This window comes from Channa argus, chromosome 24, assembly GCF_033026475.1.
Source record: "Channa argus isolate prfri chromosome 24, Channa argus male v1.0, whole genome shotgun sequence".
Lineage (NCBI taxonomy): Eukaryota > Metazoa > Chordata > Actinopteri > Anabantiformes > Channidae > Channa > Channa argus.
The window spans coordinates 10019781-10033319 of record NC_090220.1 but is presented as its reverse complement, the minus strand read 5'-3'; the positions used below and the strand labels follow the sequence as shown (position 1 = coordinate 10033319).

Below are 13539 nucleotides of genomic sequence, written 5' to 3'. Positions count from 1 at the left end.
CTTCTCCCTTTCTAGAAGTTGATCTTCTTTCATTTTTAGATCAGACCTTTCTACTTTTAATACATCCTTTTCATTCAAAAGTACATCTCTTTCTAGGTCAATATCAGACTTCATCTGTCTGAGTTGATCTCGTTCTGCTTTGATATTCTTTAAAGCATCTTCAACCTCTTCTTTTTTGTTGCTCAAATTCCTCCTCAACAGTTTAAGTTCCTGTCTTTCTGTCATTAAGGTTTGTTGACTTGATTGTAGGTCTTGTGTTTGTCTGTTGATGTCATCCTCTTTCAACTGTTGTTCGTGTTGTTTTAGGACAATTGTGTTCCATATATTCACAAATGTATGTCTAGCTGTCTCAACCTGAGAGGTTAGATATGGTATGTTGTTTTTTTCACTCCTAACCTCACTTATCAAAAGGTCTACGTTGTCTTTTATCATTTGTAGGTCAGACAATATGATTTCCAGCTTGTCCATTTCCTCTCTAAGGTCTTCCTCTAAGCTATGCATTTGCTTGTGGACACTCGAAGTCATCTCCTCGAAGTCTAGTTTTTCTTTATTGATTAAATGTTTCTCTCTTTTCAAATTCCCAATGTCTTCCTTTAGTCTTTCTTTCAGTGTTTCGAGATCTTGCTTTTCTAACAAAAGTTGTCGTCCCAGATGGGTTTGGATTGCGTCTTTATGGATGATCATTTTTAGCATATGTCTCAAGCCTTCCTTTTCAATCTGTAGAATCTCAGAATAAGAACAGATATCTTCCTTCTGGTCATCTAGAGATTTATGCTTTTGTTCCAAATCATTGACCAGAGTCACCACATCTTCATTGTGTTGTTCAAGTGTGGTAAATTTGTTATTGATGTTGTCAATTATCTTTTCATTCACTCGTTGAAATTTTACTCTCAGAATATCTAACAACTTCTCTCTTTTGAGCACTTGATCGTCTTTAATTTTCAGATCAGATATTTCCGCTTTTAACACAACCTGTTCATTCAAAAGCACGGCTCTTTCTCTGTCAATATCAAACTTCATCTGACTAAGATGATCTCTTTCCTCTTTGATGTTTTTCAAAGCATCTTCAACCTCTTGTTTTTTGGTGTTGAGATCCCTCTTAAAAAGTTGCAGTTCTTCTCTTTCTTTCATTGAGGTTTGTTGACTTGATTGTAGCTCTAGGGTTTGTCTATTGATATCATCCTGTTTAAACTGTTGTTCCTCTTGTGTTAAGACAATCATGTTCATGACATTCACAAGTTTACATTTAGCTGTATGAATGTGAGGAGTCAGACCTTGAATGTTACTTTTCTCACTGTTAATCTCAGTCAACAGGAGGTCTAAGTGTTCTTTTGTCATGTGCAGGTCAGACTTTGTGATTTTCAGCTTGTCCATTTCTTCTCTTAAGTCTTTCTCTAGGCTTTGCATTTGGTCCTGGATGTTCGATGTAATCTGCTCAAAGTCCACTTTCTCTTTGTGAATGACATTTTTCTGTCTTTCCAAGTTGCAACTTTCTTCCTTCAGTCCTTTTTTTAGTGTTTCAAGATCTTGCTTTTCTACCAAAAGTTGTTGTTCCAGTTGGTTTTGGATTTCTTCTTTATGGATGATCATTTTTAGCATATGTGTCAAGCCTTCCTTTTCCTCCTGTAGCAGATCAGAATAAAAAGTGATATATTCCTTCTGGTCATCCAGAAATTTATGCTTTTGTTCCAAATCATTGACCAGAGTCACAACACCTTCATTGTGTTGTTCGAGTGTGGTAAATTTGTTATCCATGTTGTTAATTATCTTTTCGTTCAGCTGTTGAAATTTTACTCTCAGAATCTCTAAGAACGTCTCCCTTTCCAGCAGTTGATCTTCTTTCATTTTTAGATCAGACCTTTCTACTTTTAACACATCCTGTTCATTCAAAAGTAAGACTCTTTCTAGGTCAATATCAGACTTTATCTGACTGAGATGATCTCTTTCCACTTTGATGTTCCTTACAGCATGTTCCAACTCTTCTTTTTTGTTGCTGAAATCCCTCCTCAAAAGTTGCAGTTCTTCTCTTTCTGTCATTAAGGTTTGTTGACTTGATTGTAGCTCTTGGGTTTGTCTATTGATGTCATCCTCTTTCAGCTGTTGTTCTTGTTGTTTTAGGACAAACGTGTTCCATACATTCACAAATGTATTTCTAGCTGTCTCAACCCGAGAGGTTAGACCTTGTATGTTGGTTTTTTCACTCCTAACCTCAGTTAACAAAAGGTCTACGTTGTCTTTTATCATTTGTAGGTAAGACATTATGATTTCCAGCTTGTCCATTTCCTCTCTAAGGTCTTCCTCTAAGCTATGCATTTGCCCTTGGATATTCAAAGTCTTCTCCTCAAAGTCCAATTTCTCGTTATTAAATACATGTTTCTCTCTTTTCAAATTCCCAATGTCTTCCTTTAGTCCTTCTTTCAGTGTTTCAAGATCTTGCTTTTCTAACAAAAGTTGTTTTCCCAGTTGGGTTTGGATTGCTTCTTTATGGATGATCATTCTTAGCATTTGTGTCAAGCCTTTCTTTTTATTCTGTAGCATGTCAGAACAAGAACATACATTTTCCCTTTGGTTATCCAGAGATTTATGCTTTTGTTCTAAATCATTGACCAGAGTTACCACACCTTCATTTTGTTGTTCGAGTGTGGTAAATTTTTTATTCATGTTGTTAATTATCTTTTCGTTCAGCCGTTGAAATTTTACTCTCAGAATCTCTAAGAACTTCTCCCTTTCCAGCAGTTGATCATCTTTAATTTTCAGATCAGACCATTCTGCTTTTAACAAATCCCGTTCATTCAAAAGCACGGCTCTTTCTCTGTCAATATCAGACTTCATCTGACTGAGATGATCTCTTTCTTCTTTGATGTTTTTCAAAGCATCTTCAACCTCTTGTTTTTTGTTGTTGAGATCCTTCCTCAAGAGTTCCAGTTCTTCTCTTTCTGTCATTGAGGTTTGTTGACTTAATTGTAGCTCTAGGGTTTGTCTATTGATATCATGCTGTTTAAGCTGCTGTTCCTCTTGTGTTAAGACAATCATGTTCATGACATTCACAAGTTTACATTTAGCTGTATGAATGTGAAGAGTTAGACCTTGAATGTTAGTTTTGTCACTCTTAATCTCAGTCAACAGAAGGTCTACGTGTTCTTTTGTCATTTGAAGGTCAGACTTTGTGATTTTCAGATTGTCCATTTCTTCTCTTAGGTCTTTCTCTAAGATTTGCATTTGGTCCTGAATGTTCGATGACATCTGCTCAAAGTCCACTTTCTCTTTGTTAATGACATTTTTCTGTCTTTCCAAATTGCCAATGTCTTCTTTCAGCCCTTTGTTTAGTATTTCAAGATCTTGCTTTTCGACCAAAAGTTGTTGTTCCCGTTTGTTTTGGATTTCCTCTTTGTGCGTGATCATTTTTAGCATATGTGTCAAGCCTTTCTTTTCAATCTGTAGAATCTCAGAATAAGAAGTGCTATATTCCTCCTGGTCAACTAGGGATTTATGCATGTGTTTCAAATCTTTCACCAGAGCCACCACAACTTCACTCTGTTGTTCCAGTGTGGTAAATTTGTTATTCGTGTTGTCAATTATCTTTTCGTTAAGCCGTTGAAATTTTACTCTTAGAATCTCTAGGAACTTCTCTCTTTCCAGCAGATGTTCTTCTTTCATTTTTAGATTAGACCTTTTTACTTTTAATACATCCTGTTCATTCAAAAGTACATCTCTTTCTAGGTCAATATCAGACTTCATCTGTCTGAGTTGATCTCTTTCCGCTTTGATATTCTTCATAGCATCTTCAACCTCCTCTTTTTTGTTGCTCAAATTCCTCCTCAACAGTTTAAGTTCTTCTCTTTCTGTCATTAAGGTTTGTTGACTTGATTGTAGCTCTTGGGTTTGTCTGTTGATGTCATCCTCTTTCAGCTGTTGTTCTTGTTGTTTTAGGACAATCATGTTCCATACATTCACAAATGTATGTCTAGCAGTCTCAACCTGAGAGGTTACACCTTGTATGTTGGTTTTTTCACTCCTAACCTCACTTATCAACAGGTCTACGTTGTCTTTTATCATTTTTAGGTTAGACATTGTGATTTCCAATTTGTCCATTTCCTCTCTAAGGTTTTCCTCTAAGCTATGCATTTGCCCTTGGATATTCAAAGTCATTTCCTCAAAGTCCAATTTGTCTTTATTAATTACATGTTTCTCTCTTTTCAAATTCCCAATGTCTTCCTTTAGTCCTTCTTTCAGTGTTTCAAGATCTTGCTTTTCTAACAAAAGTTGTTTTCCCAGTTGGGTTTGTATTGCTTCTTTATGGATGATCATTCTTAGCATATGTGTCAAGCCTTCTTTTCCATTCTGTAGCATCTCAAAATAAGAACAAATGTCTTCCTTCTGGTCATCCAGAGATTTATGCTTTTGTTCTAAATCATTGACCAGAGTCACCACACCTTCATTGTGTTGTTCCAGTATGGTAAATTTGTTATTCATGTTGTCAATTATCTTTTTGTTCAGCCGTTGAAAGTTTACTCTCAGAATCTCTAAGAACTTCTCCCTTTCCAGCACTTGATCTTCTTTCATTTTTAGATCAGATCTTTCTACTTTTAACAAATCCTGTTCATTCAAAAGTACGGCTTTTTCTCTGTCAATATCAGACTTCATCTGACTGAGATGATCTCTTTCTTCGTTGATGTTTTTCAAAGCATCTTCAACCTCTTGTTTTTTGGTGTTGAGATCCCTTCTCAAAAGTTGCAGTTCTTCTCTTTCTGTCATTGAGGTTTGTTGACCTAATTGTAGCTCTAGGGTTTGTCTATTGATATCATCTTGTTTAAGCTGTTGTTCCTCTTGTGTTAAGACAATCATGTTCATGACATTCACAAGTTTACTTTTAGCTGTATGAATGTGAAGAGTCAGACCTGGAATGTTAGTTTTTTCACTCTTAATCTCAGTCAACAAAAGGTCTACATGTTCTTTTGTCATGTGTAGGTCAGACTTTGTGATTTTCAGCTTGTCCATTTCTTCTCTTAGGTCTTTCTCTAAGCTATGCATTTGGTTCTGGATGTTCGATGTCATCTGCTCAAAGTCCATTTTCTGTTTGTTAATAAAATTTTTCTGTCTTTCCAAATTGCCAATGTCTTCCTTCAGTCCTTTTTTTAGTGTTTCAAGATCTTGCTTTTCTACCAAAAGTTGTTGTTCCAGTTTGTTTTGAATTTCCTCTTTATGGGTGACGATTTTTAGCATATGTGTCAAGCCTTTCTTCTCAATCTGTAGAATCTCAGAATAAGAAGTGCTATATTCCTTCTGGTCATCCAGGGATTTATACATGTGTTTCAAATCTTTCCCCAGAGCCACCACAACTTCACTCTGTTGTTCCAGTGTGGTAAATTTGTTATTCGTGTCGTCAATTATCTTTTCGTTAAGCCGTTGAAATTTTACCTTTAGAATCTCTAGGAACTTCTCCCTTTCCAGCAGGTGATCTTCTTTCATTTTTAGATCAGACCTTTCTACTTTTAATACATGCTGTTCATTCAAAAGTACATCTCTTTCTAGGTCAATATCAGACTTCATCTGTCTAAGTTGATCTCTTTCCGCTTTGATATTCTTCATAGCATCTTCAACCTCTAATTTTTTGTTGCTCAAATTCCTCCTCAACAGTTTAAGTTCTTCTCTTTCTGTCATTAAGGTTTGTTGACTAGATTGTAGCTCTAGGGTTTGTCTGTTGATGTCATCCTCTTTCAGCTGTTGTTCTTGTTGTTTTAGGACAATCATGTTCCATACATTCACAAATGTATGTCTAGTAGTCTCAACCTGAGAGGTTACACCTTGTATGTTGGTTTTTTCACTCCTAACCTCACTTATCAAAAGGTCTACGTTGTCTTTTATCATTTTTAGGTTAGACATTGTGATTTCCAACTTGTCCATTTCCTCTCTAAGGTCTTCTTCTAAGCTATGGATTTGCTTGTAGACACTCGAAATAATCTCCGCAAAGTCTAGTTTTTCTTTATTGATTACATGTTTCTCTCTTTTCAAATTCCCAATGTCTTCCTTTAGTCTTTCTTTCAGTGTTTCAAGATCATGCTTTTCTAACAAAAGTTGTTTTCCCAGTTGGGTTTGGATTCCTTCTTTATGGATGATCATTTTTAGCATAAGTGTCAAGCTTTTCTTTTCATTCTGTAGCATGTCAGAACAAGAACATATATTTTCTCTTTGGTCATCCAGAGATTTATGCTTTTGTTCTAAATCATTGACCAGAGTCACCACACCTTCATTGTGTTGTTCAAGTGTGGTAAATTTGTTATTCATGTTGTAAATTATCTTTTCATTCAGCTGTTGAAATTTTACTCTCAGAATCTCTAAGAACTTCTCCCTTTCCAGCAGTTGATCGTCTTTAATTTTCAGATCAGACCTTTCTGCTTTTAACACATTCTGTTCTTTCAAAAGCATGGCTCTTTCTCTGTCAATATCAGACTTCATCTGACTGAGATGATCTCTTTCCTCTTTAATGTTTTTCAAAGCATCTTCAACCTCTTGCTTTTTGGTGTTGAGATCCCTCCTCAAAAGTTGCAGTTCTTCCCTTTCTGTCATTGAGGTTTGTTGACTTAATTGTAGCTCTTGGGTTTGTCTGTTGATGTCATCCTGTTTCATCTGTTGTTCGTGTTGTTTTAGGACAATCATGTTCCATACATTCACAAATGTATGTCTAGCAGTCTCAACCTGAGAGGTTAGACCTTCTATGTTGGTTTTTTCACTCCTAACCTCAGTTATCAAAAGGTCTACGTTGTCTTTTATCATTTTTAGGTCAGACATTGTGATTTCCAGCTTGTCCATTTCCTCTCTAAGGTCTTCCTCTAAGCTATGCATTTGCTCCTGGACAGTCGAACTCGTCTCCTCAAAGTTTAGTTTCTCTTTGTTGATTACACGTTTTTCTCTTTTCAGATTGCCAATGTCTTCTTTTAGTCCTTTTTTCAGCGCTTCAAGATCTTTCTTTTCTAACAAAAGTTGTTTTCCCAGTTGAGTTTGGATTGCTTCTTTATGGATGATCATTTTTAACACATGTGTCAAGCCTTCTTTTCCATTCTGTAGCATCTCAGAATAAGAACAGATATCTTCCTTCTGGTCATCCAGAGATTTATGCTTTTGTTCCAAATCATTGACCAGAGTCACCACACCTTCATTGTGTTGTTCGAGTGTGGTAAATTTGTTATTTATGTTGTCAATTATCTTTTTGTTCAGCCGTTGAAAGTTTACTCTCAGAATCTCTAACAACTTCTTCCTTTCCAGTAGTTGATCTTCTTTCATTTTTAGATCAGACCTTTCTACTTTTAACAAATCCTGTTCATTCAAAAGCACCGCTTTTTCTCTGTCAATATCAGTCTTTAACTGACTGAGATGATCTCTTTCCTCTTTGATGTTTTTCAAAGCATCTTCAACCTCTTGTATTTTGGTGTTGAGATCCCTCCTCAAAAGTAGCAGTTCTTCTCTTTCTGTCATTGAGGTTTGTTGACTTGATTGTAGCTCTAGGGTTTGTCTATTGATATCATCCTGTTTAAGCTGTTGTTCCTCTTTTGTTAAGACAATCATGTTCATGACATTCACAAGTTTACATTTAGCTGTATGAATGTGAAGAGTCAGACCTTGAATATTAGTTTTCTCACTCTTAATCTCAGTCAGCAGAAGGTCTACATGTTCTTTTGTCATTTGTATGTCAGACTTTGTGATTTTCAGCTTGTCCATTTCTTCTCTTAGGTCTTTCTCTAAGCTTTGCATTTGGTCCTGAATGTTCGATGACATCTGCTCAAAGTCCACTTTCTCTTTGTTAATGACATTTTTCTGTCTTTCCAAATTGCCAATGTCTTCCTTCAGCCCTTTGTTTAGTATTTCAAGATCTTGCTTTTCGACCAAAAGTTGTTGTTCCCGTTTGTTTTGAATTTCCTCTTTATGGGTGATCATTTTTAGCATATGTGTCAAGCCTTTCTTTTCAGTCTGTAGAATCTCAGAATAAGAAGTGCTATATTCTTCCTGGTCATCTAGGAATGTATGCATGTGTTTCAAATCTTTCACCAGAGCCACCACAACTTCACTCTGTTGTTCAAGTGTGGTAAATTTGTTATTCGTGTTGTCAATTATCTTTTCGTTAAGCCGTTGAAATTTTACTCTTAGTATCTCTAGGAACTTCTCTCTTTCCAGCAGTTGATCTTCTTTCATTTTTAGATCAGACCTTTCTACTTTTAATACATTCTTTTCATTCAAAAGTACATCTCTTTCTAGGTCAATATCAAACTTCATTTGTCTGAGTTGATCTCTGTCCGCTTTGATATTCTTCATAGCATCTTCAACCTCTTCTTTTTTGTTGCTCAAATTTCTCCTCAACAGTTTAAGTTCTTCTCTTTCTGTCATTAAGGTTTGTTGACTTGATTGTAGCTCTTGGGTTTGTCTGTTGATGTCATCCTCTTTCAGCTGTTGTTTTTGTTGTTTAAGGAGAATCTTGTTCCATACATTCACAAATGTATGTCTAGCAGTCTCAACCTGAGAGGTTACACCTTGTATGTTGGTTTTTTCACTCCTAACCTCAGTTATCAAAAGGTCTACGTTGTCTCTTATCATTTTGTGGTCAGACATTGTGATTTCCAGCTTGTCCATTTCCTCTCTAAGGTTTTCCTCTAAGCTATGCATTTGCTCTTGGATATTCAAAGTCATCTCCTCAAAGTCCAATTTCTCTTTATTAATTACATGTTTCTCTCTTTTCAAATTCCCAATGTCTTCCTTTAGTCCTTTTTTCAGCGTTTCAAGATCTTGCTTTTCTAACAAAAGTTGTTTTCCCAGTTGGGTTTGGATTGCTTCTTTATGGATGATCATTCTTAGCATTTGTGTCAAGCCTTTCTTTTTATTCTGTAGCATGTCAGAACAAGAACATATATTTTCCCTTTGGTCATCCAGAGATTTATGCTTTTGTTCTAAATCATTGACCAGAGTCACCACACCTTCATTGTGTTGTTCCAGTATGGTAAATTTGTTATTCATGTTGTCAATTATCTTTTTGTTCAGCCGTTGAAAGTTTACTCTCAGAATCTCTAAGAACTTCTCCCTTTCCAGCACTTGATCTTCTTTCATTTTTAGATCAGATCTTTCTACTTTTAACAAATCCTGTTCATTCAAAAGTACGGCTTTTTCTCTGTCAATATCAGTCTTTAACTGACTGAGATGATCTCTTTCCTCTTTGATGTTTTTCAAAGCATCTTCAACCTCTTGTTTTTTGATGTTGAGATCCCTCCTCAAAAGTAGCAGTTCTTCTCTTTCTGTCATTGAGGTTTGTTGACTTGATTGTAGCTCTAGGGTTTGTCTATTGATATCATCCTGTTTAAGCTGTTGTTCCTCTTTTGTTAAGACAATCATGTTCATGACATTCACAAGTTTCCATTTAGCTGTATGAATGTGAAGAGTCAGACCTTGAATATTAGTTTTCTCCCTCTTAATTTCAGTCAAGAGAAGGTCTATATGTTCTTTTGTCCTTTGTAGGTCAGACTTTGTGATTTTCAGCTTGTCCATTTCTTCTCTTAGGTCTTTCTCTAAGCTATGCATTTGGTCCTGGATGTTCGATGACATCTGGTCAAAGTCCATCTTCTCTTTGTTAATGACATTTTTCTGTCTTTCCAAATTGCCAATGTCTTCCTTCAGCCCTTTTTTTAGTTTTTCAAGATCTTGCTTTTCTACCAAAAGTTGTTGTTCCAGTTTGTTTTGAATTTCCTCTTTATGGGTGATCATTTTTAGCATATGTGTCAAGGCTTTCTTTTCAGTCTGTAGAATTTTAGAATAAGAAGTGCTATATTCCTTTTGGTCACCCAGAGATTTATGCATGTGTTTCAAATCTTTCCCCAGAGCCACCACAACTTCACTCTTTTGTTCCAGTGTGGTAAATTTGTTATTCGTGTTGTCAATTATCTTTTTGTTAAGCCGTTGAAATTTTACTCTTAGAATCTCTAAGAAGTTCTCCCTTTTCAGCAGTTGATCTTCTTTTATTTTTAGATCAGACCTTTCTACTTTTAACACATTCCATTCATTCAAAAGCACGGCTTTTTCTCGGTCAATATCAGACTTCATCTGACTGAGTTGTTCTTTTTCTATTTCAGTGTTCCTATTAGCATTGTGAACCTCTTGTTTCTTGTTGTTGAGGTCCCTCCTCAAAAGCTCCAGTTCTTCTCTTTCTATCATTAAGTTGTGTTGATTTGATTGTAATTCTTCTGTTTGTCTGTTGATGTCATCTTGTTTGAGCTCTTGTTTTTCCTGTGTTAAGACAATCTTGTCTATGACATTCCTTACTTTGTATCTAGCTGTTTGAACCTGAACGGTTAGAACTTGAATGTTGGTTTTCTCACTTTTAATCTTAGTTAACAGAAGGTGTAAATGGTCTATCATCATTTGCTCGTCAGTTTTTGTTTTCTTAATTTTTTCTTTTTCCTTTGCCATATCTTGCTCCAAACTATTAATTCTTTCTTGAATATTTGTCATTTTCCACCCAAAAGTTAGTTTGATGAGTTTTTCTTTTTCCAGATTATCTCTCTCTTCTTTAAGCACTTCCTTCATTTTTTTAAATTCTTTCCCCAAAGTTACTTTTTTTTGCTGTATGTTTTTAAAATTATTTTTCATAATTTCTATATTTCTCCTAATTTGTTTCTTCATACTTTCCACTTCTGCTTTTGTCTGGGTCAGTATTTTGTCCTGGCCCTTGATGTGTTGATATTCATCTCTCATTGCCATTTTCAGACCATTACTGTGAGTTTCCAAATATTTATATTTTTCAATAAATGCCAGACTCAGTTTCCACTGCAATTGAATTTGATGTGGAACATTTGTGGTGTCTGAAGTACTAAGCACCTCCATTCCACTTCCCCTTTCATCTCTTTCTCTTTGTAGCTTCAGTTTCACAATCTCTAGTTCATCTCTCTCTCTTATAATCCTCTCTAGTTTCTGGTCAAGCTCTTTTTTCCTCTTCTGTGTTTTCCTCTTAAGAGATTCCCTTTCTCCTTTAATTTCTGCCAACAAGTTTTTAAGTTCTTGATCTTTTCTAATCCTTTTTTGGATCATCTGTTGATTCTTTCTTTTTTGGATCTCTGTTTCCAACTTCAACACTTCGATCTCTCTTCTTTCTTGTTTTACTTTCTCTAGAGTGACGTCAAGGTCCGTTTGTTGTTTTTGGATTCTGTCCCTTATTTGAATAATTACTGCATTTTCTGCTTGTATATTAACTTTCTTCTTTAGCTCAGATTTTATTCTGCTCATGTTGTGTCTTACTGTCCTGTTCTCATCCCTTATTTTTTGGAGCATTTCTAGTTGTTTCTGTAAATGAATATTTACATCAACCAACATTCTTATTTCCTTCCTTATTATTTCCAAATGTCCTTTAATCTTTTTTGTCAGCTGTTGAAGGTCGTTAACCAAATCTGTAAAATTTGAGCTTGTTATCATTTTGTTTTTGTTTGACTGGTTGTATGCCAGACTGCCCACTTCATGCTCTTTGCAACCTTTAATATCCTGCTTCTTCTTAGTCAGCTCTTTCTTCCTATGTTGCAGTTTCATCCTGAGTACTTCTAATTCATCCCTCTCTCTCATTGTTTTCTCCAGCCTTTGATCTAATTCTTTTCTTTTCTTTTTGGTCTCGCTCCTGAAAGATTGCTTTTCTCTTTGTATTTCATTCCACATTATCTCACTTTCTTCTATTTTTCTCACAGTTTTTCGAAATGTTTTTTTACTTTCTCTTCTCTTTATGTCAAGCTCTGACTTCAGTAGCTCCATTTCTCTTGTTTCTCTTTTGATCATTTGTGCTCTGTCATCAAGCTCTTGTTTCTCTCTTTCAATATTCTCCCTTAAGCACTTAATATTGTGAATTTCTTCTTCAGCTTGCTGTTTTGCTTGTCTCGCTTTCTCTTTCTCTAGTTGAATCTGCTCTTTTAGCATTTTAATTTCTTCTTTCTCTGTCTTCTGTTTCACAGACTCACTCATTGAAATTGTCTGTTCTTCAATGTCAGAGCTTTTTGGTTTAAGTCTGAAGATTTCATCTTCAGTTTCTTCTATATGTTTCTTTATATCTCCATTCTCTCTCTCAGTATATTGCAAAGCAGATTCTCCATGCTTTTTCTTATTGACTTGATCCTTGAATTTTGCAAGGACATCCATTTCCTGAGATATTAAAAAGTAACTTTCATCCAGGTTTGGTTTTAGTTCATCAGTCTTAGAGACCAGATCTTCTATCTGTCTCACTTTGACTTTGGTCTCCTTTATAATAAGTTTTATGTCTTCACTTTTATTTCTAGTCTTGGCAGCCATTTTCTCAACTGTAGTCTTAACCTTTGCCATTTTCTCTAACCTCTGCACTATGGCTTCAGTTCGTCTCAGCATTTTTGTTTTTATAATGTCTAATTCATCTCTCTCTCTCAACGTTTTCACTAATCTCTTTTCCAATTCTCTTTTCTGTTTTTTTGCTGCAATTTTCATTGATTTCATGTTTCTCATTTCTTTTTTGAGAAACATTTCACTTTTCCTCATTACTGTTGCTTCCATTTTCAAAATGTCTTGGAACTCTTTTAATTCCTGTAACAATCCTTCAATTTCACCATCTTCACTTTTGTGGTTTTTCTCAATCCTGCATTTTTCATTTTGGTTTTCAAGTTCTACTTTTAGTGATCTTATAATTTCTTGTGTCTTATAAATCTCCGCCCTAAGTCTTTGTCTATCAGAACTTCCTGTGTCCTTTTTATCACAACCTTCATCCAGCTCCTCTGTATTTTCCTTTAGCACTTCTTTTGAATCCTGTCTTTGTTTTTTCTTCTCAACATCCAGTCTCATCATGTCAGCCTCATCAATTACTTCTTGTTTACCTTTGTCATTCTCCGGTCTTTGCTCTTGGACTTCTTTCATTATCTCATGTTTATAAATACTGGTGTCTACCCTCCAAATATCTGTGTGTTCCCATTCTTTCCCTAGTCTTTTTTCTTCTTTGTACACACTACCAGGTTCCCTCACTGTAATCTGTATCCTAGTTTCCACCTCCAGTCTCTGAACCTGCAAGTCATTTATTTCCATAATGAGCCTTTCAATCTCTTGACTGTTTTCCTCCATGTTCTTCATTGCATCTTTTATTTCCTCTTTAATTTTCTCATCTTTTGCTTTGAGTTTAGATATTTGCTTTTCAATTTCTTCCTTTTCTCTAACATGCATTATTAATTCGGTCTGATCATTATCTATTTCTTCAGAAATTTCTGTCTGCATTGCCAAGAAAGTATTCGTACGCTTTTTGTACTCTGATTGCCTGTACTCCTGCTCTGTTATTTCTTCACATTGATGCTTGGCTCCCAATGTAACAGATTGTTGCAAAGACATGGCTTCCTTTGCATATTCATCTCGTTCACCTGTTGGAATTTGTGTTTGATCTTTGAGGGATTCTCTGAACGTTTCTCTTGTTGTTTCTTGAAATTCAGACAAATTAACTGAAAAAATCCTTTTTATTTCAGATTCTGTCACTATCCATCTGTTGACCTGAGTTTTCATCGAAGCCAGCTTGTC

At 35.5% G+C, this 13539-nt stretch overlaps 1 protein-coding gene across 4 annotated transcripts in view; it reads right to left on the bottom strand.

Annotated features, from left to right (window-relative positions):
- Positions 1–13539, bottom strand: part of si:ch211-250g4.3 (nuclear anchorage protein 1) — a 49326-nt gene that overhangs the window by 23530 nt on the left and 12257 nt on the right. For all 4 annotated transcript variants that reach the window (XM_067494133.1, XM_067494132.1, XM_067494131.1 and 1 more), the window contains one exon: positions 1–13539. This exon is cut by the window's left edge. In XM_067494133.1, coding sequence (XP_067350234.1) covers positions 1–13539 — 13539 coding nt within the window.